Source organism: Anguilla rostrata, chromosome 7 (assembly GCF_018555375.3).
Source record: "Anguilla rostrata isolate EN2019 chromosome 7, ASM1855537v3, whole genome shotgun sequence".
NCBI lineage: Eukaryota > Metazoa > Chordata > Actinopteri > Anguilliformes > Anguillidae > Anguilla > Anguilla rostrata.
In genome coordinates, this window is record NC_057939.1 from 46699584 (window position 1) to 46726593 (window position 27010).

Sequence of the window (27010 nt, forward strand, 5' to 3'; positions counted from 1 at the left end):
ACTCCTATTGGTTTTGAATAGACCAAGAGTGCACAACAATGGCTGATCCATTTCAGGATTTTGTGCTAACCTCTGCGCTTAATCTTTTAATTAACTCAGTCATGTCTTGGTCTGGCATTTGTAAAAGCACCAGCATAAGCACCAATTACGGTCGCAGACTGCAAGTGTATCCTACAGATTTTACTGCGCTCAAGTACAGGTGTGAACGAGCATAGTTTATAGAGCTGTCAGAAAACTAAGGCTAAGGGAGCTGGTGGGAACAAAGAACTGCACGTAGACTAGCCCTCCAGGACCGGAGTTGTGCACCCCAGGAATAGACAGTTCCAAGAATCACTTGGTCTAATGGTCGCTGTCTCCTCTCTCCAAATGTAGGTCATTGGACACCACTGTTTGTGATAATAGAGCGATGTACCACAGTCTATTTCTAAGTAGCCGCTATTGATGGTGCCTCTGTCATTTTTTTTTTGATGCATTATCTTGAGGATCTATTGTGTACAGTCCACCATAAGTGTGTTTTTACAATAGGAACGGATTGAACTCTCATCTTTACTTACCATTTGCTGTGTCTTAATATGCCTTATTTTAAAAGCAGTCTGCCACAGCAAGCACAACTTATTGTTGTTTAATGAAAATAGACCTGCAGTGCTGTGAGAAATATGCTCAAATGGGGGATTCAAGAATATGGAGAAAAGCCCTACATCAATCAGGGTTTGCATCTTTTTAAAAGAGTTGTGATTGAAACAGGGTTCTTGGTTCATGCACCCTTGATATTCTGCCTAATAGGGTTACATTTTTTATTTTTTTAGACCACATAAAATAAACCAGCATTACCAACTGACAAAGTCTGAGACTTTGTGAACTCTCAATTTGGTATTTATTACAGTCAAATGTTTTAAAAATATAAGAAAATGTAATGTCTAATATTTGAATAGAAACTATGTGGTTACATTTTCATTATACCCAAGTTTATTAATTTATGGGGCCCCAAAACACACTGTCTTTGGACAGTGAAATGACAAGGTTGGAAGAGATCGGGGAAGCGCCTTTCTGGAGGTTTGTCTGAATGTCATGAAGCTTAAATAAGAAAGTGCAGCAGGATCCCAGAGGAGGCTGTGCGGCAGGGATAGGTCAGTATTCCTCCTGATTTTCATCCTTTCCTGCCAATCAGGACTGATTAATAGGTGGGACACCAGGAGAGTTAAATCTCTGGCTAATCAGTGGCATTAATCCATCAATTAACTTTCGGGTAGAAAAGAAAAGCGGCAGTACCACCGGCCTGGAGGGCTCGATTTGAGTACACCTGGTGTTCGGTAAGTAGGTCAGATCGCTTATCCTTGAGATCTGCAGGGAAGGTCAGCTTTCACAGCGGCTGTCGGATGATACCGGCTTTCAAAGCTAGCGGTCCTGTTGAGCCTCGACGCCTGACATGGTCAGTCAATGCAGCTCACTGTTACTTAACCCCCGCGTTTCTTCTCGACTTTTCGGCATGGAATATTCTTCCTTCATATCACACACCACTCAAGGGTTAATGCAAATAGAGAGAATGCCATATCTCTTCCAAAAAATGCTTTCCACTCTATTTTCTCAATATTTGGAATGCCCATTTGTATTCGCTCCTTACTGGGACCTCCACTGTCGTTGCGGGAGATCGCAGACAAGAATGAGCTCAAGCAAATAAAGTCGCTGCCACTGATTTGCACCGCGGTTCGTAAAGTGCTCGACACAGCATGCACAGCTCAACCGGCAGACCGAGGGCCCCTCCATTGGCCAGCAGGTGACACCGTTGCACAATGAGACACTGGTCCAGTGGTAACCAACCCTGTTCCTGGAGATCCAGCACCCTGGAGGTTTTCATTTCAACCCTAATTTGGCACACCAGACTCTACTAATTTGAAGCTCATCAGAGATGTTTGCTGTCGAATGAGATGTTCTGTTAGGGTTAGAGCGAAAAACTACAGGACGATAAATCTCCAGCAACAGGGTTGGGTATCACAGCACCAGTCCAATGACTGAAACCTTCCCCTGCGCGAAGCACTTCCCAAATGTGCTTCATCCTGTGAAGCTGCTAACTACAGCTGGCGCCGGCACTATACCAGACCGTGAGGTAAAATATGCAAAAAAAAAAAAACAGCCCTTTGCTACGTATAAACAGGCACAGTCCTGGGGTAGACAGATAAAAATGTAATGGAAAATTATAGTAACACCAACAAGCTTATAGATATCCAGTCTTTTTTAGACAAGCATAACCATTTGAGTCATCCATTTGTTCTTAGTGATTGAACTGAAAAGACAGGGCAAAGAGAAGCCTTTCAGCATGCTTGGAGTCTCATGACTTGGACTCAAGCGCAAATTTGACGACTTGCCTTGTCAACATAAATACAATGAATGAATAAATAAGCGTGATCCGAGAGAGTGTGATCTCTTCCTAAAAATGCTCATTTTATCCATACAATGAAGCTCTGATTACCAACCCTGTTTTTGGAGATCTACCGTGTTATACTTTCTCGCTCTAACCCTAACGAAGCACACCTCACCACACCACAGCAAAAGGTATTTGCTGAGCTGCGAATTAGTAGAACCAGGTGTGCCAAATTAGGCTTGAAACGAAAATCTACAGGATGGTGGATCTCCAGGAACAGGGTTGGTAACGACTGCTGTTAAGGTGTCGTCTCCACAAATAGAGTAATCTGATTGGTTTGAATAGCTCGCGAAAAAAATTAACCGATTTCGCTGATTATTTAATTGCATGTGGCATCGCTCAAAATGCACCGAAGACGTCTTGTTTTATTGCAAGGTACCGTGCATCATAAGCAAAAAACATAACCCGTACAAACATCATCCGTAAAAGCCTTTCATGTCGTAAAATACGCAGTGATATTTTGAAATATTGTATTGATTGTGTCTCATCTCGCTTGCTCATGATGCCATCTAAATTTGGTCTCGCTAACTAGCTTAACGCGGTAAATTAGGCTAGATGTTTAACTTGCAGATAGCTAGAAAACTGGTTTAATCCATAAAAGATGGTTTTTGTTGGGTGGTATAGCACAACCAAGAAAAAAAAAGCCAAACATTTTCGAATTTATTGAGGGAAAGCTTTAAAATGTATCTCGGTCGAAGTGAAGCAAACGTACTTGTAACCTTTCCCCTAAAGGTAAGGTTTTTTCTTTTCTTTTTCTCAAAGAACCAACAGTGATTATTGTAATTAGTACGCTGCTGTAATTAGTATGTTATGCTTAAGCATGCCTTATTTGTATATTCCTGACATTGGTTCCCTGTATTGTTAATGTTTGGCAGTTCACGGAGTTCATAGCTGTGGAGTATTTTCTATGTCAAGATCAGAATAGTCCCAGATGCACAGAAGCCTACAGGTGAGTTTTCAGCAAATGTATCTCTTTACCAGTTGAACCATTCACTCTCATGTAAAAAAAAAAAAAAGTGTGAAAAGTACTTAAGGATGTACTAATTCTTGTCACAGGGGTGGTCCCCTATAGCTACATAAAGTTTTAAGATCACACTGGGAAGAAGTATCCTGTGTCTCGTGAAACTCTATTAAAAGAGTCAGTGAAAGGAATCAAATGAAATGCATCGACTGAGAGATGAAGTGCATAACGGTAAACCTGATACTCAGGAACTGCTCAGGTTATGTAGATGGGATATATGGACATGCAGGTGGATAGAATGAATTATCCCAGTTTTCACAATGCTATCTTTACTAGCACCATCACCAAAAGGGAGTATACAGCAATATATTGTCAAAAAAATAAAATAATACATTAAACAGCAAAGCATATTATTATATGTATGTTGCAATTGCAGAAAGTTGAAGTAGGTTGTTTTTACATATTTTCTTGAGCGTTGCAGTCTTTTTCTGGCCTTGATAACATATTTGGATTCAATATACTGGCAGTGCCTGCAGTTTTTGAAAGGGTCCTTAACGTTTTTGAGAGCTTGCTGTGTTATGAATGATTTGGATGACTTCCTCAGATAATGCAATCACCAGCAATGACTCATTCTGAGCAGCAGGGGGGAATCAGACGGGGTCGTAAGGGTTGTATTGAAGAGTCAATTCAATTTGTCCCAAATAAACCGGCAGGAAGACAGAAAAACTGTCACAGGAGCCACACGCGAGGCTTAGGTGGCCATCGGCAAAGATTTCTTTTATTTTCCGGTTTATTGCGAAATCCTTGAGCGGCAAAAGACCTTGTTCATTTTTTTTAACAATTTCACCGAACAAAAGCAATGCATCACAAAAGTGCCACCCCCCCCCCCGGAACTTCTGTGTGATTCAGCTGTATGTGAATATGTGACTCCCACGCTTTCCGAATTAATGAGGCAGAAGTTTGAAAGTTTTGATAGAAACTGTGGTGCTCCCCAATTCAGAGAGCAGAGGATCAAGGGTATTTCTGCGATTTTTCCAAAACCAGAAAAGTGAAGAATACAAAATCTTTTATTTGAATGTAACTGTGCATAATAAAAATTAATTTTTTTTTTCAAAAAAAATCCTAGCTTTTAAATAATGACATAACTATCAAGCAAAAAAAATACCAGCACAGATTCAATAGAGTTATCTAATACTCTGTTCTGTGTTCTGGAAAGTTCTGTCTACCTATTCATGGCCAGTGCCGTGCTCAGCGCCAAGCTCCTGTAGTTAAGAAGCAAAGATGACGGAAAGCACACAGGAGTAAACCGAATATAAAGTTTTACATTTTACAGATTCAGTGAATTATCTGAGTATTTGCAAAAAATCACAGGCAGTTTGTACTGTTATCACTCAAGACAAGGCAGGCAGTCTTGCAGCAACATATTCGGCCACCAGGTGTCAGGATTGCACTACAAAAGAACTATCATTCCTTTGTTGATGAAAGGTTGATGAAAATCCGTGGGGATGTTGGCTCCTGTGTGCTAAAATCAAATGCGTCCAATATGCTGGACTGTAGCTGCCTCATGGCAAAAAAATCACAGTACTGCCTTAATGTTTTAATGGCTTCTTGTTAGTGCTAATCTTAGGCTGCTGAGTGCAAATCTAGCAAAATGAGTCACGGCACAGTTCTAATAACAGAGCCTTAGCAGCCCTGGAACATTTATACTGTAATCAAGCAGGCTATCAGAATGACTTCATCCCCTATTAGACAGGCTCGGAGGGAGGCGTTGCCTCCTCTGTGGGTCTAATTAACTGAATAGGCAGAAATAATTTTGGGGTTGTCAGAGGTTATTTACTAAACATTATTTTTTGGACTTCTTCTCCTCGTCTCTTCTTACTGTCTTTAATAACCATAACTTGGCTTTCACTCAGCGGGAGGGAGAGAAAGGGAGTGAGAGGGGGAGGGAAAGAGAGAGAGAGAGGGAGAGAGACCGGGAATAACCCATATAAATTTTACCCTACATAGAGGACCTGACTGACAGGAGAATGTGTGGCTCTTTGCTTAGATCTTGGGTTAAATTTAGTTTTCAGGTTATGGTTTCCTCCGTGGAGAGCAGATCTCTGGAAATTTAGTATGGAGGTCACTATTCAGGGAAAGCACGAGTGACCCATTAACCTGGTTATGCACAGATAGCCGCATGCCTTGCCTTTGATCCATTTACATATAGATGCATGCGGTCCGAATTGATCATCATTTGCCCTGAATCTCCCTGAACTTAAAAGAGGGTCTGTTGGCAACCTGTTTGATCAGAGCCATGAGCGATAATTCAGTCTTTGACATAACCTGTTCCCTCTCCATTACTCCAAGAGACCATCTTTGAGTATCGTTTAAAAAAAAAAAAAAAATTAAGCTATATGTGAATTATGGGAGTTTACATGGGGTCAAAGGGGACAGATGTTATTGTTTGCGGGGAGTGGTCATTTCTGTCCAAACCCTGCATTTAGTTCCAAACTCTCAGAGCTGTGTAATTATGGTGGGGGTGCCCCGCCCACCTATAACTTGACGGGCAGCATATCTGCCGTCCATGCATTATGAATATGGCACGTACATATTGGAATATGTCTGATATGACCTGGCTTAAAATCAGTTTTTTTTTAAAAAATGTATGTGCATCCTACTTATGGAAATTGAATATACTGTAAATATGTAGACTTTTTATGAATGAAGCCTAATGATAGATACACTGCTGTGAAATATATTTATCTTAAATATTCATAAATTTGTGAAAGGGCAATAATAATTTGTATGTTTTTGAGAGATTTTGATATCATTTTTATTTTCACTAAAACGTACTCTTTCTGTGAGGGTCTGCACTCGAGTCCAAGATGACTCGTGGGGGGGACTCTCCCCCAGTGTGCGCCCCCCTCCTTGCAGTGCCCCACGTGCTTCCCATTACAAACCTAAAGTGGGGGCTGGCTCTAGGACACATGTTTCCATTTAGAGCAGGTGAAACAATGTAGGAAAATGGATCTGTTGCATTCCATGAAAGAAAGAGACCCTAAAAGCACCCTAATACAGATGTCTTTCTCCCTTTCGTAAGTCGTAAATTAACTTTTTGCGTTCATTTATTATGATTATTGTGACGGAGAGGGGCCAGGTAGAACAGAACGGGCTAGTCCTTGGGGAGGGTTGGGGTTCGCGGGTTTGCCTCCGCGCTGGCCGCGCCGGTGACACGCACCCCGGCTTCAAAGCGCCGCGCGGGTCCGCGCCGACTTCCCGCCATCCATCCTTATTACCGCCGTCCTTATTGTTACCCCGCCCCCCCCCTCCTCCTCCTCCTCCGTGGCGGCCTGTGCGTTTCTGTTGCAGGCTTCGCCGGGGGAATCCGCGGGCCTGCGCCTCGGCCCCGTCCAGGTGTTTCTGCTTAAAACATCTGAGGAGACTCGCGGCGGGGCTTTGTGGGTGCGGGGCTGTTTTTCGGGGGGGAGGAGGACGCGGGACGCGGGGCCGGGGGGGTCTGGGGTTGTTTTGCACTTCAGAGAGAGAGAGCCAGCCTTCGGCCACAGACCGGTTCTGAGGGATCCCTCCCCGCCGAAACTGGTCCCCTGGTCCGGGGGTGCCCTGAGGCTCTGCCTGGTTTTCTTTGTTCCCCTGCGCTGATTTTATCGATTAAAGCCGCTGATTGGACAGTTAACTCGCCTCACCTGGATTCTCAGGTCTGACTGAGCCGCAGATTTAATGGAGAAAATAAAAAACCAGCAGGTCATGTGTAAGGATACCTGCTTTACAACAGTATAATTCCTCCCAGATCGAAGTGACACTAAAAAGCTTTGTTATGATCTAAAGCTCCAGCATTAGAGGACCTACAGTGCCAGCTGGTCTATGGGTTTTTTTCCAATCTGCATCCAATCAAGGCCTTGGAAACAAAGTATTATGGACTCTTTAACCAATCAGTGCAGCTCTCCTGGAGTTTGAGACCCCTGTGTTTGCCGAAGCGTTGGCGGCCAGGTGTGCGGTGTGTCAGGTATGGACACGCCCCCGTTCATCCTGGTACCACCAGGAGGAACACCTGGAGCTGGTAGAGGGCAGTGATGGAGAGAGAGGGGGGGTAGCTGTCCCCAGACTGCAGTAAAGAATGTCTGCTAATATGAAGGACTTAAACATTCCTGATGACAGCAGTGAAATCCCAGGGGAAGCCTGCCATGGATTTCTCAAACTGATAGGCTCCTCAGAATTGGGTCAAGAGGAATCCATTCACAAAGTCTATCAGATAAAAATTGAGATTAAAGAGGAGAGGAGTTTTTTTTATTATTTCTTCAGGAAAAGCCAGTAATATTTTGTCTGGCGCGTCTGTCGAAACTCTCTGTAGGCTCTGTGCATTGGTTTCCCATCATGCTCTGTGGTTTCCCTTGGAAACCAACTGCTTAAGGTCTGTGATGCATTACATTCCATTTCATTCCATTCATTTAGCAGACTCCTTTATCCACAGCGACTCACAGGAGTCAGGAGAACATGAGTGCATTCACCTGATTTAAACAAGTAGTCGTGGCTAAGGACTCTGCACACAGAAAGGTGAACAAACTCGTAAAACTCCTCACCTACAGCATATTCATAAAATGATGCATATTTTTTCTATCTCGTCTTGATGCAGTTGTAGTTTTTCTTCAATTATCCTTAAAAAGCTCCATTATGCTGTAGCTTGTCCACTGTGCTCCGGATGAAAGTGAATGCGTAAACATGATGGTAATTTTGGTAACCTTTCAGCCAAGTCTACAACCACAGTTTTAGTATTGTGCCTATTACCTTAGGAATTCAGTGTATTTCGGGGACACCCAGTATCGTGTATCCTGGTCTCTTTTCTAAAAACATAGAGGCTGGGTCTCCACATCTCACTCAATTGGTTTGTCTCAGATCTTCTCAGTCTGCCATTGGTTCATCTTGATCTGCTTCTTCGTTTCACCAAGATCTCTTATTCTTTTCTGTAAATGAAAACAATATAAAAAAAGAACAGATGTCAGTCACTAAAAAAAGACAAAACAATAGACTGAAATATACTCTGTTGAAAATAATGTATTTTCAAAGTTGCTTTTGTTTTGATTTGTTTGCTGATTGCAGTTAATTTCAGGAAACAGGGGATTACAGACCGTTAGAGATTCGTTCCAAGGCTGATTAAAGCAATTCTTCCTCTTCTCTCTGCTTTTCTGGCTTTGTCCACAAAAACAGTGCGGCCTAAATTTTTACTGGATTTCGCTCACACAGGAAGTCACTAAAACCGAGACTGCCTGACTCTTGGCCCAATTTGTTGTTTTCATGCAATGTCACTTCCCCTGTTTGCCAACGTGAGCTTTTGTCATATGCCATTTAACCCACTGACTTCAGCCCTGGGTCAAATACTTATTTACAATCCTTTAGCTGTTTAATCCACTTGTGAAATTCCTGCAGGTTAATGATTATTTTAACTGTTTTCCAACATTGCTCTAAGGAAAGTATATTATTCTTTTATACTAATATGAGTGTATGTCTTTGGTTGCGACACGTATGAAAATAATCAGGGATCTGTCTGGGTGTTTTCAAAAATATAAAAAATTAATCCTGTTCTACAGTCGAGGCAGTCACAAATTCCATGAAAATGTTGACTTTCTGCCTTGTTGACTGGTTCAAGTTGATGTTTCTTACTGTATTTGCCATCATGTAAGAACTTTGTCCTATGCACAGGAAATAAAACAGGGGTGGGATGAGATGACTGTGGTCACCTCACTCATCGAATAGTACTGTGAGGAGCACCACCGATCTCAGAACACGTTGGTAGTAACCAGGAGAACAACACCACTGGTGACTGGTGGATACTTTCTGGCTGCGTGTCCGGGACCCCTGTGGAAATTAGTCGCCAGAGAGCATCTACCAGTCACTGTGGGCATTGTCCAATTGGTTGTTATCAACACACGCTGTGATTGGTAGAGCTCCTTTTAGCTTTATTTCATGTAATGTGACATCATCGCTGTCTTACCCCTGTTATATTGTCCATGGTCATGTCATGTCATGTTGTGTAACCCATTGTCGGTTAGCAGCACTAAGCATTAGGACGCTCAGTGTAGAGAGGGTGCTGTGAAATGGTCATATGGGTGCAACCCTTGTGCAAATCATTCCGCTGGTGTGGTGTTGAAGCTTGCTTAATGTAAAGGCCAAAGCATGATCGGATTGATGAGAACTTTGCCGTGCATGGCAACCATATATAGCAACCCTGAGTTTGGCAGGTCATTCGAGGCATTATAGAGGTCTGGTTTTTGAGTCACCTGCTGTGTTATTCCAGCCGTCTGCCATGCTGTCGTAATTCAGCGATGTCAGGTAAAATTTACTATGCGGGGACATACAGGAAGAAAGGCATTTCTGTACGGGGCCAGTGCTTTTTTAGGCAGAAGTGTGGGGCATCCTGACTAATAAGGGACTGTTGGCACTCGCGGCGGTGCTGTGGGTGGAGGGGGAACATGCCGTATTTTGGCCTTCACGGGAGGATGAACCGCGCAACCGAAGCCTCCCTAGCTTTTGACCTTTGACCTCCCTGAACAGGAAGTTACCTCCCTGAGGAGGAAGTGGAGCTACTGCAGCACTGCCAGGTTTAATTAGCACATCAAGAAGCACGCTTCTCACTTCACTGGCTCACATGAAACAAGTCCAAACCAGAAAAATCTGTGTTGGCAAAGAACCTCAGAGTAGGTGATCTAAGATCAGTTTTCCGTCTGGTTCATAAATGAAAAGGTTTGTATTGGACAGGGTGAAACTTACCATAGACCAGTGGTCTAACCTGATCTAGGATCAGCTCATTTCTCACTAATAATGGACAAGGTTGGAATATGGACAGGGGGGGTAACTGAACCTAGATCAGTACTCTGACCAACATGAATACTGGCTTTGATCTTGGAGAACTGCAGCCAGGATAGGGGAAGGTTGCCTCCACTCACTACGTAATCCTACGGCAGTAAATGATCACACATTTATAGCCCCACGTAGAATACAGAGTGCAGTAATTATGTGACTATATATCACTGCCTTTACATGACCAAGATAAGTGCTTCCGCTTTGACCCCTTCTTTCTGGTGGGCTGAGTGGAGTCTGTTAACTGTTCTGTTTCAGATCCCTGCTTTACACTATGAATAGAATACTTCACTACGAGACTTCAATCATCAGCAAAAGAGGCACGGAGTGGTTTTATTAGGTCATGACACCAGTTCAGTCGTACAAATGTCAATGAATATGTGAATTGAAGTGTTTCACCGGAGGAATAAATTGTGTTTTGTTTGTTTTTTTCAATGATGAATCCTTGAACGCTACACCTATTACTCAGTCTCCCATTAAAACTGCTGGGTCCTCTAATTATACTGAGTTCAGATTTTGCTAAAATTAGTGGCTCCCTGCCATCTCCCATCAACATATAATGTTTTGCTTTTCCATTTATTTGAATGTTGCCATGGATTCATTCACACATAGCTGTTAATGGATTTTAATGTTGCAGTTGTGTCTTTAATAGTTGTTTTCCTGCTACAAGCTGTGATTTAGTCTTTAACTTTTTAAGACAAAGGGAAGCTCCTAACGAGTCATCTGTGTTCCATTTTTCGTGGTCTTTGTCTATGACCACTCCCCCACCCCCCCATCCCCCCAAAGTATGCAATTGGAAATAGGTTTAAAAAACAAAAGTTACATTACATAACTGTTAATTCCTGGGTCAAAACTATCTGCATTGTTCTACCACAGACCGGAAAAAACAGCAACGTATTGGTAAACAGGGACGTCGCCCGAGCCTCTCGGTTTATAATTATTCTATTTCGGGAGCCGTAATGCTACGTCTCTTGCTCCACGAAAAAAATAGGAGAGGCCAAAAATGGGGGCATTGCTCCCGCGGGCCGTCCTGGCCTGCGGTGAGCCGCTCCCCGCAAACGGAAGAGCGAACCCCTTCATCTCCGGGGTCCCTGCGGCCCCGGGACATGCGAGGGGGGGAGGAGGGGGGGGGGGGAAGAGAAGTCCGTACGGCTCCCCCGACCCCGGCTTGGTGGGGCAGAGTTTCGGATAGGGTATGGGACAGTGTTCTAAACGCATGCATGAATGTACTTCATTTGTGATGAGGCTTACCTCTGCACAACAAGCAAAGCTTCAGACATTTTGATTGTAGTTTAAAGATGCGTATATTTGGGATGCATTTAGTATTTCGTAGCGGGATGCATTTGAGTATATGCTTTTTTTGCTGTCCTGTTATGTAATTAAGGCTGTTGGGGTCAATTTTCAGTTCAGTCGGTTGACAATTTGTTGACTCCCAACCCTGCTGCACAGACGAGTAGAGTTCAATCAATCAATCATAATACGTTCATATGGCACCAGATAAGAAGGGACTAGTGCGTGCATGTGTGAGTGGGTGGGTGTGGGAGGGTGGAGGGAAGTGAAGTGTGTGTTGACGGGGAGCTCGGAGAGATTGGGATTGTGGCCCGAGGGGTGGGGGGGGGCGTGAGTGTGAAGCGTACATACAGCCTATGGCGAGTGTTGGAATGCAAGCATGAAGTGGCGGAACACAAGAAATGGTGCCATTGCTCACATGAGCCAAACGTATAAGTCCTGGTCTGCTTGAGCCCACTTACAGTACCGTACAGTGCATTTTAACAAAGAATTTGTCACAGCAGACCTAGACATTAACCCACGCAAAGCAAGCCAGAGGCGACAGTGGCGAAGACAATACTTCCCCCCCTGATGGCATGTAGGAAAGAACTTTCAGAGGAACCCAAGTTGGGTCTCTGAACCCGACTGCGTGGGACGGCTAAACGGAGGCGCACAATGGGCTGCGTTGTTCCCGTCGGGATTCGGACTTGGCGGCTGGAGCGGGTTGATTCAGTGGAGTCTCAGCTCTCTTCTCCTTTGAGTGATTTCTGCATTTAGGACCGTAAACCCAAACACGATCGGGCAGACAAAGAAAAATAACATACGGTGGCGGGCTGCATATCGATAGTGACATTGCCAGATAAACAGAGATTAATGTTTTTTTTTTTGTGATGCCTCTTGGCATCTGACTGTAAGAAAAAACAGATTCCTTAGCGGTTGTTTTTTTTTTTTTTTTTGCATGTCTAACAACTTTTGGCGCGTTTGAGGAGATGTCACGATAACGTGCGCTCGTGTTTTCGGGCGTAGCTGTCACGCGAGAGACGGACTCCGCTCGCCGCTACGCTGCCCCGGGCGACGCGTTCCGTCGACGGTTCGCCGTTAATTCAGCGCCAAGAAAACACGGTCTCGCTGAGTAAAAAAAAAAACGACGAGCGCCGTTCCAGAGAAACGTCTCGCTAGCGTTTTTCAGACCGGTCGCGCTGCTGCAACACGCCAGAATCTGTCACTTACGGCTTTTTCCGCTTCGTTTTAGGAACCGTTGGCCGCGCTCAGGGTCCAGACTCTACCCTTCTGTAATACGTGCAGTGCAGACGCACGCTAATTAGCTGACTGTGAGCTGTTAGCCCCGATGTGACAGAGCACTGCGAGCTAGCGAGGGTGCGCTCCTGGATTAGTGAGAGGTGGGGTGAGTTTAATTAGGAGTGCCCCCCCAGCCGTCTGACACATTGCTGATGCACAGGGTTGTTTTTCGATGTCTTGGGGAGAGCGTGTCCTCCCGACCTCCCCCCCCCTACTGGTTGGCGTGACTGGGGTACGTAGTTTGGGTTCCTTGGCACCCCAGCACTGCTAATGGGTACCTGGGAAATTTGGGGGGCGGGGACGGGAGGAGCAGGGAGCGTGACTCGACCCGGGCTGGCCGTCCTGTCATTATCCTCTCTGCCTGCTTATTACCATGGTTACCGAGCCCATGGCAACGCACCTGGGCGGCTCCGCACCTGCCCTCGTCACCGTTCACCTTTTTACAGCTAATTTCTGGGTTCGGATTTGCACTCTTCGAATATGTATTCAGCTCTGACACAGGCTCTGAGTTCTTTAAGAACGCGTTTCGTTATATATCCTGTAAGTCGGGCCGTGAGCCTGCCTTGTACTGGCTGGAGTGTCAAATGTCTCCCCTGCAGAAAACATTGGACTGCTTGTCTGGACTAGCCTCCTGTGTTCCAGCGAGTTTTACAGGATGTCAGATAACCATCTCTACTCCTCACGCTGGTCCTGACTGACACTACCGCATGAAGATGTGTTCTGTGCTTGTCAGGTCCTGCTGCTTGGCAAAAGGCCTTTTTTTTTTTTTAAATACAGCGCGTGTTTGTGTGAGTTCCTCGACCTCTGCAATGATTTTTTTTTTTTGAAAAACACCGTCGGGCATCATTATCATGACTGACACACGGCACTAAAAAGGATTAGGCAAACACTGAAAAACTTACAAGTGTTGGCTTCCTTGCTAGTTAACCCCTTTCATTGTGATCGACAGCCTTCTTTGACTGTTATTCATGAGTTCGGTTCATTTTGGCACTTCGGATTTAAGCCTGGGATCTCGAACTCGTGTCCCGGAGGGCCACAGAATCTGAACTTCTGGTGTGGTTTCCTTTCAATCGATATTTAGTTAATCCTTGTAAACAAGTTTTGAAAACGCTTTAGCCAATTTGTGACCGACCACTTATATTAACCCCTAAAATACCAAAACGTGCCAAAAACCAGCAGGGCCCGGTGAACTTTCAGGAAGTTCTTTGTATTGTATTATTTTATATTGTACTGTATTTTTATTACACTATTTTTTGTTTTATTATTTTTTAAGCTCCTTTTTTAAGCTCTTTGTTTGTTTGGATTGTATGTTGACACCTTGCACTAAGGCAAATTCCTCGTAAATAGTTCTGATTCAGAAACGAAGAATCGTTCGCACGTAGGCTACAGTTCTCACTCCCGCTATCGCTGAATAGAGACGGAAAGTTTCAGCGTGTTACTGTCCCGGTAACGCACGGCCCCGCCTTTACCCCTGCGTAACCTCCGCAGCCTGTGACGTCACTCCGCCCTCGCTGACGCGTGTGTGTGACAGAGGGCTCTTGTCCGCAGAGCTGGCCGGGGATGGTTCTTGTTGACCGAGTTGCAGTGGCAGTGTGCAGTCAGATTTCGCACCCCTGTGAGGGAGCAGGGGGCGTTGGGGGGTGGTGACGGGGTTCGGGTCCTGATGACGCGTCCGCAGAAAACCGCAAGGGGGGAAACCCGTCCGGACAGCGAGCGGGCTTTTCACCTGCAATGCTCTTGTTTTTTTTGCGAATGTCTTACTTTCCTGTTTTAGTCAGCAGTTGATTTTGTCATTTTTTACAAATAAGGGACATTTAACAGTAAAAACATTTTTAGCAAAATGTGTTGCATAACCCTTTAAGAGATGTCAGTCATATTAAATCATTTTAAAATAACTGTTGGAAACTTGTGGATAATATAATGTATTGTTCCATAGATTATTTATTTTTGGGTGGACTGTCTCCATCTTGTCAGGCACTAATGGTTTCATCTGGTCAATGGAATTGCTGCTGTCCACCTGCTCCAGCTGTACATGCAGTCCACTGTGTCAGTGCCATAACTGAGTCAGGACATGTCCTACATCATATTTAAAGCTGAAAATCACACCAGTCTAGAGTGCAGTGGCTGCAGAATGCCTGTTCTAATAAACACAGAAAAGGGATGGTGTGACTCAGTGGTGAACACTTAAAATAATTCAGCAGCATTTTTAGCAAGTCCTGCTAAAAGAGAACCAGGATGGTGTGTGTGTGTGTGTGAGAGAATGGGGGATAGGGAGAGAGGGTTGGGGGATAGAAGCTGTGCATTGTGTACAAGGCAAAATAAGGGATCGTAGATAGAGGCTGTGGTGTGTGCATTATGTACAGAGGAAGTATGGGATCGTAGATAGAGGCTGTGGCGTGTGCATTATGTACAGGGCAAGTAAGGTATCATAGATTGAGGGTGTGGTGTGTGCATTCTGTACAGGGGGATGTAAGGGGCCGTAGATAGAGGGTGTGGTATGTGCATTCTGTACAGAGGGGAAAGTAAGGGATCTTTGATAGACGCTGTGGTATGTGCATTATGTACAAGGGGAAAGTAATGGATCGTACTGTAGATGGAGGCTGTGGTATGTGCATTATGTACAGGGGGAAAGTAAGGGATCGTACTGTAGATGGAGGCTGTGGTATGTGCATTATGTACAGGGGGAAAGTAAGGGATCGTACTGTAGATGGAGACTGTGGTATGTGCATTATGTACAGGGGGAAAGTAAGGGATCGTACTGTAGATGGAGACTGTGGTATGTGCATTATGTACAGGGGGAAAGTAAGGGATCGTACTGTAGATGGAGACTGTGGTATGTGCATTATGTACAGGGGGAAAGTAAGGGATCGTACTGTAGATGGAGACTGTGGTATGTGCATTATGTACAGGGGGAAAGTAAGGGGAAAGGGGTTCAGCTCCAGCTCCAGCAGGCCTACCCTGCAGTGGCCTCCTCATACATTACCCATGTGGTACCAAAAAGTAGGTCAATAAAGCCCAGAGTAAGAAACGCTGTTCTCATTCTCCCAGTCCAGGGTTTGAGCGGTCTGCCACTACTTGACTTTTTACTGCTCTGCTGTTCTCTGGCCCATCTGATTGGGGGGGTGGAGGGGGGGGGGGGTAGGGGGGCTGCGTCTGGGAGACCGGAATGTGCCGGTCACTCACGTATTTGCGGTTCTCTGAGGATCAGACGCCTGGAAAAGAAAGGGAGGAATTAAAATGAAAAAAGAGAAATAGTGGGGCGGAATCGGGGGCTGAAAGCAGAGATGATGTATGGAGAGAGGGAGAGCTGCGTGCATGTGTATATGGGAGTGTGTGAGTGTGTGTGTGTGTGTTAGTGAGTGAGACGGAGGATGAGTGTGTGCTTGCATGTGTGCTTGCGTGCGTGTGTGTATATGGGAGTGTGTGTGTGTGTGTGTGTGTTAGTGAGTGAGCAGGAGGGTGAGTGTGTGTGCATGCGTGTGTGTGTGTGTGTGTGTGTGTGTGTGTGTGTGTGTGTGTGTTAGTGAGTGAGCAGGAGGGTGAGTGAGTGTGTGTGCATGCGTGTGTGTGTGTGTGTATATGGGAGTGTGTGTGTTAGTGAGTGAGCGGGAGGGAGGGTGAGTGAGTGTGTGTGTGTTAGTGACTGAGCGGGAGGGTGAGTGAGTGTGTGTGCATGCGTGTGTGTATATGGGAGTGTGTGTGTGTGTGTGTGTGTGTGTGTTAGTGAGTGAGCGAGCGGGAGGGTGAGTGAGTGTGTGCATGCGTGTGTGTATATGGGAGTGTGTGTGCATGCGTGTGTGCATTCTTCCTTAAAGTCAAACAGTAGCGGAGCTTCCTGGTAGCCCCCACCTAAAATAAAAAGCAGGCCATACACTTCGGAATCACCTTGAAGAGGTGACCGAGAAACCACCCATCATCTGTGTGTAATAAAAGAAACTGCACTCCCCTTGTGTGTATGTAAGGAAATCCATCCATCCACTCAGGAAGAAAAGCCAGCCATTTTATCTGTACAGGAAAAGTATCTTTTCTTTATGTACAGAGAGAGAAACTGCCTGTCTGCCGTGTGTAGACAGAGAAACCTCCCCTTCCCTCTGGGCAGAAAAAGAAACGACCCATCATTAGTCGCCAGGAAGAAAAACCGCCGATCCTCAGTTCTTCTTCAGAGAAAGCCCCCCCCCCCTGCCCCCCCCCTCCAGGCAGACACAGAATGAGAAACCGCATATCCTCAGTATTCAGAAGGAGAAAATGGCCATTCACTTTGTACAGAAAAGGAAACCAACAATCCATCATCTCTACCCCCCCCCCAAACCCCTGACCTAATCAGTCACCTTCTCCATCCACCTGGCAGAGCTCTTCTGGGAAAGAACGTTCCAACCCCCCCCCCCCCCCATCTCACCCCTCGTCACTACAAAAAAAAAAAAATCAAATTTCAGCAGAAAAAGGTTTGGAATGAGGCGGGAGGGGCTGGAATATGGGCCTGTATTTCACACGTTATCCTGGGTGGTCACTGTCAGGCGTAGAGTTTCAGGAAGCAAGATCACGCTAATCCTCCTCTCCTAACTCACTCTGAGGAAGGGCGTTTTTGCTGAACTATTTTCTGATTTATTGAGGCCTTTGATGGGGCAGTGTTGCTACTTAAAGGAGGGCAGAGGACTGGGCAGTATTATGAGATATGTCAAGCTCCATAATTTTTGAGGACAAAGACATTTTTTCTTTTTGATTCCGTAATTCACAATTTTGGATTTTTTAATCAAACAATTCATATGTGATGAAAATGCACAGTCCCAAAATTATGGTGCCCTGAAATGGAGGGACCTTGTCTAAAAAGTGCTGTGATTTATACATGGTGAAACCAAAATGTATGAAACCAATATCCTCTAATAAAAGCTGTAGTATCTGAACTTTACCCACATGTTGAATTGTTTGATTACAAATCTAAAATTGTGGAGTACAGAACCAAATCACAAAAGAAATGTCTTTGTCCCAAATATTATGAAGGTCATTATCCATGCATCTGTACGTGTACGTATTTCATTTGTCATACAGGATGTAGTTTGTCGGTTTAAAAGCTTGGCACGCAAAGCCACCTTGGCTCATAGACGCATTTATTTTGAGGTATTTTGTGTGTTTCACTAATGCGTTTTAGTGTCTCTCTGAAAGGAGGTGGTTGAAAATGAAAAGGAAATGATCTTGTTGCAACGTTCACTGTACGAGGTGCTCCGCACAATGCAGTTTGAGCAGAGCGGTGCTTTTGGGGAAAGGGAAAACGGAACCGGGGTGCGAGACCTAGGCCTGTCGGCGGCAGCGTTTGGCCCCGCTCACGCAGGAAGGTGTCTGTCTTTCAGTCTGGCCGCTGATCCGGGGCGGCCCCTCCCCCACGCGGGTCGGCACGGGAGGCAGGGTTTTCGCGGCCCCTGCAGATAACTCCAACCCTTCTGGGGTCAGGCCCGGGAGACGGGGGGGGTGTCCCGCCTTACGTCTGAGATTTTGGGTGGGCCCCCGTTTGCTCTGCAGGAAATGGGGGGTGGGGGGAAGGGATAGGAGTCCTGTTTTCGGTTGGTTTAAAGGCTGAAAGAGCTGTTCCTGATGTGGCAGACGGTTTATTGATGTAGGAAAGGGGAGAAGTTTGAGGGAGGCGGGAAACCTGCAGTGAGCAGCGTGGGTCTGGAGCGCATTATACCACCGCCGCCTCCGTGTTCCCGCTCACTCATTCACTGACAGGGGTAATACAGTGCAGATAGGTCAACTGTGATGTCACACTGCTCATGAGAACTGAGAGGAGTTCCACCAATCGCAGAGTACATTGGTAACAACCAGTGTATTAAAGCAGATGGCTGATTGGTAGATATTTTCTGACTGCTTCCTTGTCACTGACATACGTTGAAAATCATCATTTATTCTGTGTGTTCATTTGTTCGCCTGCCATGTGCAAACTGTTTTAAATAAGAATCTTTTTTTCATTTATATTCAGAACAAAATAATTTCTTATGATAGTACATTTTGATGAATGAAATACTTTTAAATACTTAAATTTTTTTTTACCAGCATCTAAAGAGTTTCAGATTCATATTTGACCCAGATGTGTATGGTATTCGTTAAGACTTCTGCCTAACCACTGGGCTAATCGCACAATTATGAGAATACCAGGAGTTTTCATTATCTCTAATGGTGCTCCGATAGGGGCAACCCTCTCATTTTTGATGTGAGACGTGAGTTTTGGAAGCATCCCCCCCCGCCTCCTGCTACTCACCTGTCTGGCCCCATTTTGAACCCTGCATTTTGCTGCAGTAACCATGCCCCCCCCCCCCATTTGGCGTTCGTTTAAAAACAGCCTCTGGCTTTGATCACGTGCAATTATTTTTGGTAGATCGAAGTAATGAACTGACTCGGAGGAGGTATCCAGACCCCCCCACCCCCCTCATCACCGCTGTTTGGTCATGGCTGAACAGACACCTCCCTCCTTTCTCTTTGATCTCCAACACCTGTGCTGGAGTTAGGGCTCTTTCATGTGAAGGCTGGGTTACTGGAAATGCCTCTCTCCTTGCAGGTGGGGGTCAGAGGGGAACCATAAAGCACTAACACATGCCCACCCCGACCCCCACCACTGCAGACCCAGCATAGTTTTAGGATGACGTTTCGGAACGTCCCACTGCCCAGGTGGGTGGACCTGCAGTGGGGCGAATCCCAATTAATTAGGAACGGGCGGGGCTCGGTGTGCGCAGCGTTGCGTGGTGGGTAAAAACGGGGACGATCGACGCCGTGTTTCCAAAACTTGTTCATGGCTGTCCTCCTTGGGACGAGGTCGATTTGACCTTCAATCGCCGCATGTTTTAGACAGGAGTCAGCTAGGACGACATTCCGAAAATCGACGATGAGCCTCATGAGGGATGAAATAGAGCTTAGCGCTGTGCCGAAGTAGCTGTTGATTTTGTGCTCCCCACCCTCCACCTCCTCCTTCAGGACGTGGAGAGAGAGAGAGGACTGCATAGGTTTGGAAGCAGTCCCTCATTAGGGACTATTATTGCCCCAGTATAACCCTGGGCAGCATTGTTCAGCAATGGGTAATGAAATGGTCTTGTAGCATGGAGTTTACAGGTTCAAATCACAGTGGGCCGTTACACTAGTCATTGCACCTGTGAGTCAGGCGTATAATGTATATGTTTAAATGGGTATTATGTCAAAATGGGGATCTGTTCAGCTGCATTTCCCTTAAAGGTGCCCACTAAGCATATCATTAAATGTTATTGAATAGCGTTCCCTTCTGTACTTTACAGTAGCCAAGGTACACTACAATACGCGGGACTGGGAACACCATTAATAATCATTATTTCCCTCTTTAATCTCTCGGTATCAGCTTTCGTGGTTAATTCCTTTCAGAAAACGCTGGGCCCGAAACCACTGGCGTCAGTACAAGTGGTTTAATGTGTCAGCGCCCCGCTAAATGGGTCCCACCTGCTCCCAAACGCGACTGGCTCGCACTTGCCTCTCTCTTGGCTTCCCAGAATGCATCCTGTCACCTCTAACACCTTTAGTGTGAGGAGAGGTTATTTCTGTCGCACACAGGAGCACGTGATGCAGCCTGAAAGGAAATGAGATCTTATTTTAACCTTCAGCAGATGGATGGTGCGTTTCCACGTTTCTGTGGGATTTGAGTTAATTTGGTTCATAGCCCTCTGTGCAGACTCCTCGAGGTGGTGCACACGCTTGGGTCAGAAAACTGGGACAATCCTCAGTGCTCGCTCCTTACAGGCTACTGGGTGGCTCAACACGATAAGACTCTGGGTTGTTGTGTCTGGACGCATCTCAAAGTTAATTAAAGAGAGGTAGGAAAACTGCTTGGGACCATGAGAGGAGCTCCTCCAATCGCAGAACATACTGGTAATAAAAAAAAAGGAACGATGCCAATGGTGATTGGTGGATATTTTCTAGCTATACTTCCAGGATCCATTATGGTACCTAGGCAATATAGACAGAAGTTATCCACCAATTACCATTGGTGTTATATTTTTTATTATTTTCTGCATTTATATACCACTTTTTTCACTAGCTGGCGACTCAAAGCACTTTACAGTGATGAGGGAGAATCTTGCCTGAATCACCACGAAAGTGTAGCGCCCACCTGGGTGATGCACGGTGCCAGAACGCTGACCCCACACCAGCTGAGGTGAAGAGGGAGAGAATGATTTTTTGGCCAATTAAATCAGAGGATAATTAGGTGACAGGTTGAAAGAGCCAGGTTTTGAATTTAGACAGGACACCAGGGAACCCCCTACTCGAAGACTGTCATGGTTTAACATCTCATCTGAAAATGTTCTGTACTCCATGATTGGTAGATAGTGTGTACTTATTTGCAGTTCAGTACATCACCACATCAGTGTGAAATGCAACAATAGGGGGGAAAACATCTAGCTTAAAATAAGGATGTGCCATGCTGTATCACACTGAACCAGAGAAACACTGAGATTCGCCACTCCCCCCCCCCCCCCCCACAAACACATGACTGAGCCGTGTAAGCGTGTTTGTGAGTGAATACGCAGCTATCGTGGTGTGAAATGTACAGTATGGCAGAGCCATGTGGAAATGTCAGAGGTGACTGGGTCTTATTACAGCTATTTATTGTCCCCCCCCACGATCCTTTCCTTTTCTTCTCCTTGGTCTTGCTCTACTGGAAACACTGTCCTGCTCTCCCTGTCCTTCTCTAATTAAGTTGGCTTGTTCAGTTCAGCTGTCCTTCTGCAATGCAGTTTGTTTGGTATTCCTTGTCCTTTTCTAATTCAGTTGCTCGATTCAGATTTGTTCCGTTCCCCTGTCCTTCTCTGATGCAATTTGTTAAATTGTCCTGTCCTTCTCTAATTTCGGTTTGTTAAATTCTGCTGCCCTTCTATAATTCAGTTTGTATTCACCACTTTTTAATCCTTCTCTCTCCCTTCTGACAAGGGCAGCAGTCCAGGAGATTTTACAGCCTTGCAGGGTTTAATTTCAGGGCAGGCAGCCGGGGAGGTGGTGGGGATGGCAGGGGGTAGAGTTATAGCCCGATGGGGGAAGTGGGTAATTTGCCCTTGCCTTAATTTTCCCCCTCAGGTAGAGTAATGAACCAGGAGGTATAATATCAGAGAACGTGCTGAGCTAAAAACCACTGGAGTCTGTTTCAATTAGCATAAGTGGCCTAGCCTGGCAGGCTTCAATTACAGCCCTTTAATATTCAGCCTGTAATGCAGACATGTTGACTTTATTTGAGGATGATTCGTGGGCTAAGGTGGCAAGTTACAGCAGTTAAACGGTGAACACAATGCTCTTGTTACCTTTTTTCTTTTCTTTTTTTATTTGCAGTGTTGCTACAGCCTTACGGCAGTTTATTGTAATTTCCGAGTTGTTTTGTTACTTAGATGGAATGTTATTTGTTAGCTCATCGTGTACATCAGAACCAGACCGAGGTCAAATACGAATACTTTAACTCTTTAGATGATTTTAACAAAACATGGAACAAACAAAAACAGCTAGAGTTATATGACCCCAGCAGACCTTGCAGCTCTCCAGGACCTGGGTTGGGGACCCCAGCAGACCCTGCGTCTCTCTAGAACCAGAGCTGGGGACCCCGGCAGATCCCAAGCCCTTTTGATTGGGGTTGTTAAATGGAAAACTGCACTTGGAGCAGACAGCAGGCTCAGTTATGGCATGTGACGACATGGGCCGTGTGTCCAAAATGGTGTCAGATCTTCTCTGTTGCTCCTCTCTCTGTCAAGACAGTAGTGGGGACCTCCCACTGTACAGACCGCCACTCCTCTCCCACTGTGCTCAGCCCTGGAGACCCTGGTCACGAGCTGCTGTTTGCTCAGGTCAGAGCTGGGAGATTTACCAGGATGGAGTGACCCTGAATTCACCCAGCACTTACCTACCGCTAGCTAACACATAAAAGCCAAGTGTTCTTTTTTCCTCCTTTGCAAACAGTATGCTGAGGACATTTTGGTTGTGCCTGGACTCACCAACAATGGTGCTTGTGAAGGGGAAAAAAGCTAACACATGGTATCTATTTCTAAGTGAAAGAGAAGGGCAAATGTGGCTGGAGTCCAAGCCATTGTCTCTGTGAGTAGTGAAACACTACTTGACCTTAGCAAACATTCACACTTTCTTTAATGACAGGATGCAACACTTTTCAGACTTTTTTAAAGGGCACCCTTCCGTGTCAGAACTGGAGTCTGATGTCCTAAATCGGTGAGTCTGCAGATTAATTAACAAAAGAGAAAAAAGCTATTTTATCGTAGCTATTGCAACAGCAGTCACGGTTGGAACATAAAAAAAAAAAATACTTCTCGTTGCATGAGATTCTCTTTGCACGGTTTGTTGACGGTCGTGGAAGCGATGCCGTTCGGCGTAGGAGAGAGATCCACCTGAGTAAACGAGCGTGTTGCCGAGGCGCGCGATTTACGGCTCTCTTCCTCCGGGGAAGGGCCAAGACCTCGCGGGGGAGAGTCTTCCCTCTGGACGTCCTCGTCAGCGGTTCGTTCCGACGGGGAGAGCTCGGGTCTGCGTCTGCCGGGTGGGATTACCGCCCCGGTCCCGGCAACGCCGCGTTTCCTCTCGCCACATCCCTCCCTCTCTTCACATCCGCAAATCAGATTTATTTACGTGACAAACGCACACGCCTATGTTCACAAGGCATATTCTGAAATAAAGATGAACAAGTTGACCAGGGGAAAACTAAAAACAGTTCATTACAATCTCTCTCTGTCTGTCTCTCGCTCTGCGTCTCTCTCAAAAATGCTTTATTGGCACAAAGTGCAGACTATTAAATATTGTCAAAGCTTAGACAACAGAACATACATTATTAACATAAAGTCTCTCCTCTCTCACAGTAGATGCACTTTATTAGCAAGACTAGATGTAGCAAAGTACTGCCAAGGTGAATAATTAGTTCAAATAAAGACATGACAAAACAATAACAAGGATAATTAATTTAACAAGTCAGTGGGAACAAAAACTGTAGATAAATACCCCAGCTTGACCTGGCTTGTAGTGACACATCACCCACATGTGGAGACTTGCTAAACCCGGGAGGTCTGAGATGCTCATTGAGCTGACCCCAAGACTCACAGTCTACACATGCACTCAGACACACACACACACTCACTCACACAAAGACAGACAGACACACACAAATGCACACACTCATTCACACACACACACACGCGCGCGCCCACACAGTTTTACCCAAAGACATTCTCCGCTTCACCCACCCACACGCACGCGTATCCCATGTCTGTTGCATTCTTTTGAGTGGGTGTTCTATGATGTGGTTACTGGAAGCGTTCGTCGGATTCTAGTTACCTATACGGAAACCCTACGGCTCTTCAAGTACTGTCATTATGAATATGTACTGTCTGAAAGTATTTGAACAAAATCGCATGTCAGTCAACTGCACTGTAATTTTATTGAAATTCATTATGAGGAAAATGGACAACAATTTTATGAAATTGAGCAGGTAGTCATAAGAGAATGACTCAGAGAAACAGCCTGAACACAACCTCAGGATCACACTGTTTATATGCCTGAATTAACACGCGTCCATCACAGCCACATTCTTAACGGTTTCCCCACAAGGTTTGTGGGGTTGCAAATTTGTCCTTAAATGTTTTGTCTGGGGAAAATAACATCTAGGCCTAAGTGTGATCCGGACCTATTTTCGGCACAGCTGGAAAGTTGTGGTTTGGGGGGTGGGGTGCTTTTTACAAAACAATGTTGTAAAAACGTTGCCACCGTGTTGTTATTCACAGAAACCTCAGACAACCTTACTGCAACCTTTTAAGAAAAAAAAAAAGAAGAGAAAAGTTATCATGCTCGGAGAGTGATGTCAACCCCTTTAAATGTAGACAGAGATATGAGTGTGTGCTGTGTTAAGCCTCTGGGATGGTTGATAGGGAAAATGGGCGGGGGTGCCGGGTGGGGTCTACTATTGTTGAGCCTGTATTACGGGGGTCAGACTGTCAGACAGGGGTGGGGGTGGTGGGGGGGGCAGCTGAACAATAAAGCGTGTCATCGGCTTTCCTCTCCGGCTGACCAATGGGGGTGGGGTTGGGCCTGTGAGTCAGCAGGAGTGGGCGGGGCCAGAGCCAGACCGTGATCCAGACACGTTCTCACGTTCCTTCGCGCTGCGGTGGGTCGTAAATCTTGTACGTGAGTGCTGCTCTGCACGCCCCCCCCCCCCCCCCCCAACTGTAGTCTCACTCAGTCTTGCTTTGATCGCTAAAAGCCAGGAAAATAAACTGTTGTCCATGTCCATCAGTAATTGCGATTATGTCCGCGTCTGTGTCTGCTCAATGTCAGCTCTCCTTTCCTCTGCTCGTGGAATAATAAATACCGGTTTTTAACGTTTCATGTTTACATACTTCTCATTCATACTTTCTTTTCTCAAGAGGTTGTGGAAAATGTTTGGACCACATGCACGATTTTTAAAAAGAATTAAACGTCCTTCGTGTTCAAACCCTTTCTCTTGAGTGCTAGCTGTGATGACCTTATTTTTAATGAAAAATGCAATCAGATACACCATGGAAATCTAAATTTACTGTAGCAGATTTACTGGGGGGATGTGTGGGGGGCGGTCAACTTGGACTATTTGTCCTGGGCCTCGGCTCGAAGGGGGCCCAGGATATAGGGTGTAACTATTTTTAATTTGTTACAAAATATATTGGTGGTGGGGCGGGGGGCTCCCAATATATTTTGTCCCGGGCCTGAGAATTTATAGCTGTGGCCCTGCACGCAAACACACACTCACTGCTGATGGAAAAACTTCAGTGTAGTTAAAAAATAAATAAAAAAACACTTGGCACAAACCACAACACCTTTTTGCCCAAGGTAAAGGCATGGAACTTTTATAAATGTTCAGAATTTCCCTTGATGGCAGTAAATACCTTTTCCATGCCCCCCAGGAGATAAGGAAGTAAAGTCTAATGAGCCGTGTGCCAGGAGGAACTCATCTTGCTTTGCTCCAGATACTTGGATAATTATCGTGACCGTTGCACGGTTTCCTTCCAAAAGGAATTCCAGCGAACCTGCCAGACCGAATTCAAGCTCGGATATGAAATGTCCAGTGTATTGAGACGTCAGCAAAGCTTACATTTTACAGACACCGCAGTGGTGTAGCCGGGCGATGCCGAAGGGAGCAGTGAGCGGGTATACGCGAGGGAGGGATTTGAGATCGTAGCCTACCCTCAGTTAATAATGTCAGAATGGCACCGCGGCGCTCTCCAAGCGCAGCTGTTTTTCTCCTCCGTGTTTCTGTTGGCAGCGCCGCTCCGTTTGACTTCCTCGCCTCTTTTCTGGCTCGCCTCGCGGACGTGTTTACACTGAGGCAAACGGCCCTGTCTGATTTGGGCTCCCTATTAGTTTAATGAGAAATAGCGATTTAACACTGTCAAACCCCAGCCCCGTATTAGACAGCCAAATTACAGCTCTCGCGGAGGAAAAAGAAACTGCCACCAAACCGCGGAATAAATGCCACTGCGTTCTTCTCTGCGAAAGCTGTAATTCCGCAAAAATATTTCACACACCCCTTTGCGTTATGTGCGTCACGGTTGATAAACGGCAGTGGTTCTCCGTGGACCTTTTTCTAATGCTTTGAAAAAACTACAAAAAATGGTAAATTTTGAAATGTGGAGTGGAAGGGAAATATACAGATAGTGACATTTAATGGGGATAAAATACCACATCAAAGTGTCCACGCTGTAGCTCGAACGTCACTGAACATTCTTTCAGCTGGCCAATAATTAATGGTTTTACTCAGGAAAGAAATATGCACAACCGCATTTACGCTTCCAATCCCTCGTGAAATTAGCGTTTCAATAAATCTGGCAGATGCAGCGTGTGATACAAGCAAAATGAGGCACAGAGACTAGGGTAGTGGGCTTGCAACTCCGAAGTTGTAGGTTCAGTTTTTATTATTATTTTTAGCTTGGTGAGTTCTTGACGTCACTTCAATAACCTCCTGCCCCGGTCTTCCTTTAAAAAGGGACGTTTAAGTGGGGTTCACCTAAATGATTGAGGGATGGCTTTAAAAATGTTAAATTATGACATAACCGGAGGCCACACTTATGGGCAATATCTGCTGTACTGTTCATATGTTGAAGCTGTTCTGTTACTCTGAACCACTGGTTTCAGTAATGTGCAGTCAGTGCTGTGTTAAATGTGTCCTGTATTTACTTTTTCTATTTAAC

At 45.4% G+C, this 27010-nt stretch overlaps 1 protein-coding gene across 3 annotated transcripts in view; it reads left to right on the forward strand.

The window, feature by feature from the left end:
* Window positions 1-1210: 1210 nt before the first annotated feature.
* The window catches only part of dbx2 (developing brain homeobox 2), a 98819-nt gene continuing 73019 nt past the window's right edge, over window positions 1211-27010 (forward strand). Inside the window, exons 1-2 of one of the 3 annotated variants that reach the window (XM_064344735.1) lie at window positions 1211-1429; window positions 3295-3368. In XM_064344735.1, the coding sequence (XP_064200805.1) occupies window positions 1427-1429; window positions 3295-3368 (77 nt within the window). In that variant the 5' untranslated portion in view covers window positions 1211-1426. The other 2 variants (XM_064344738.1, XM_064344734.1) reach the window with 2 other exon arrangements.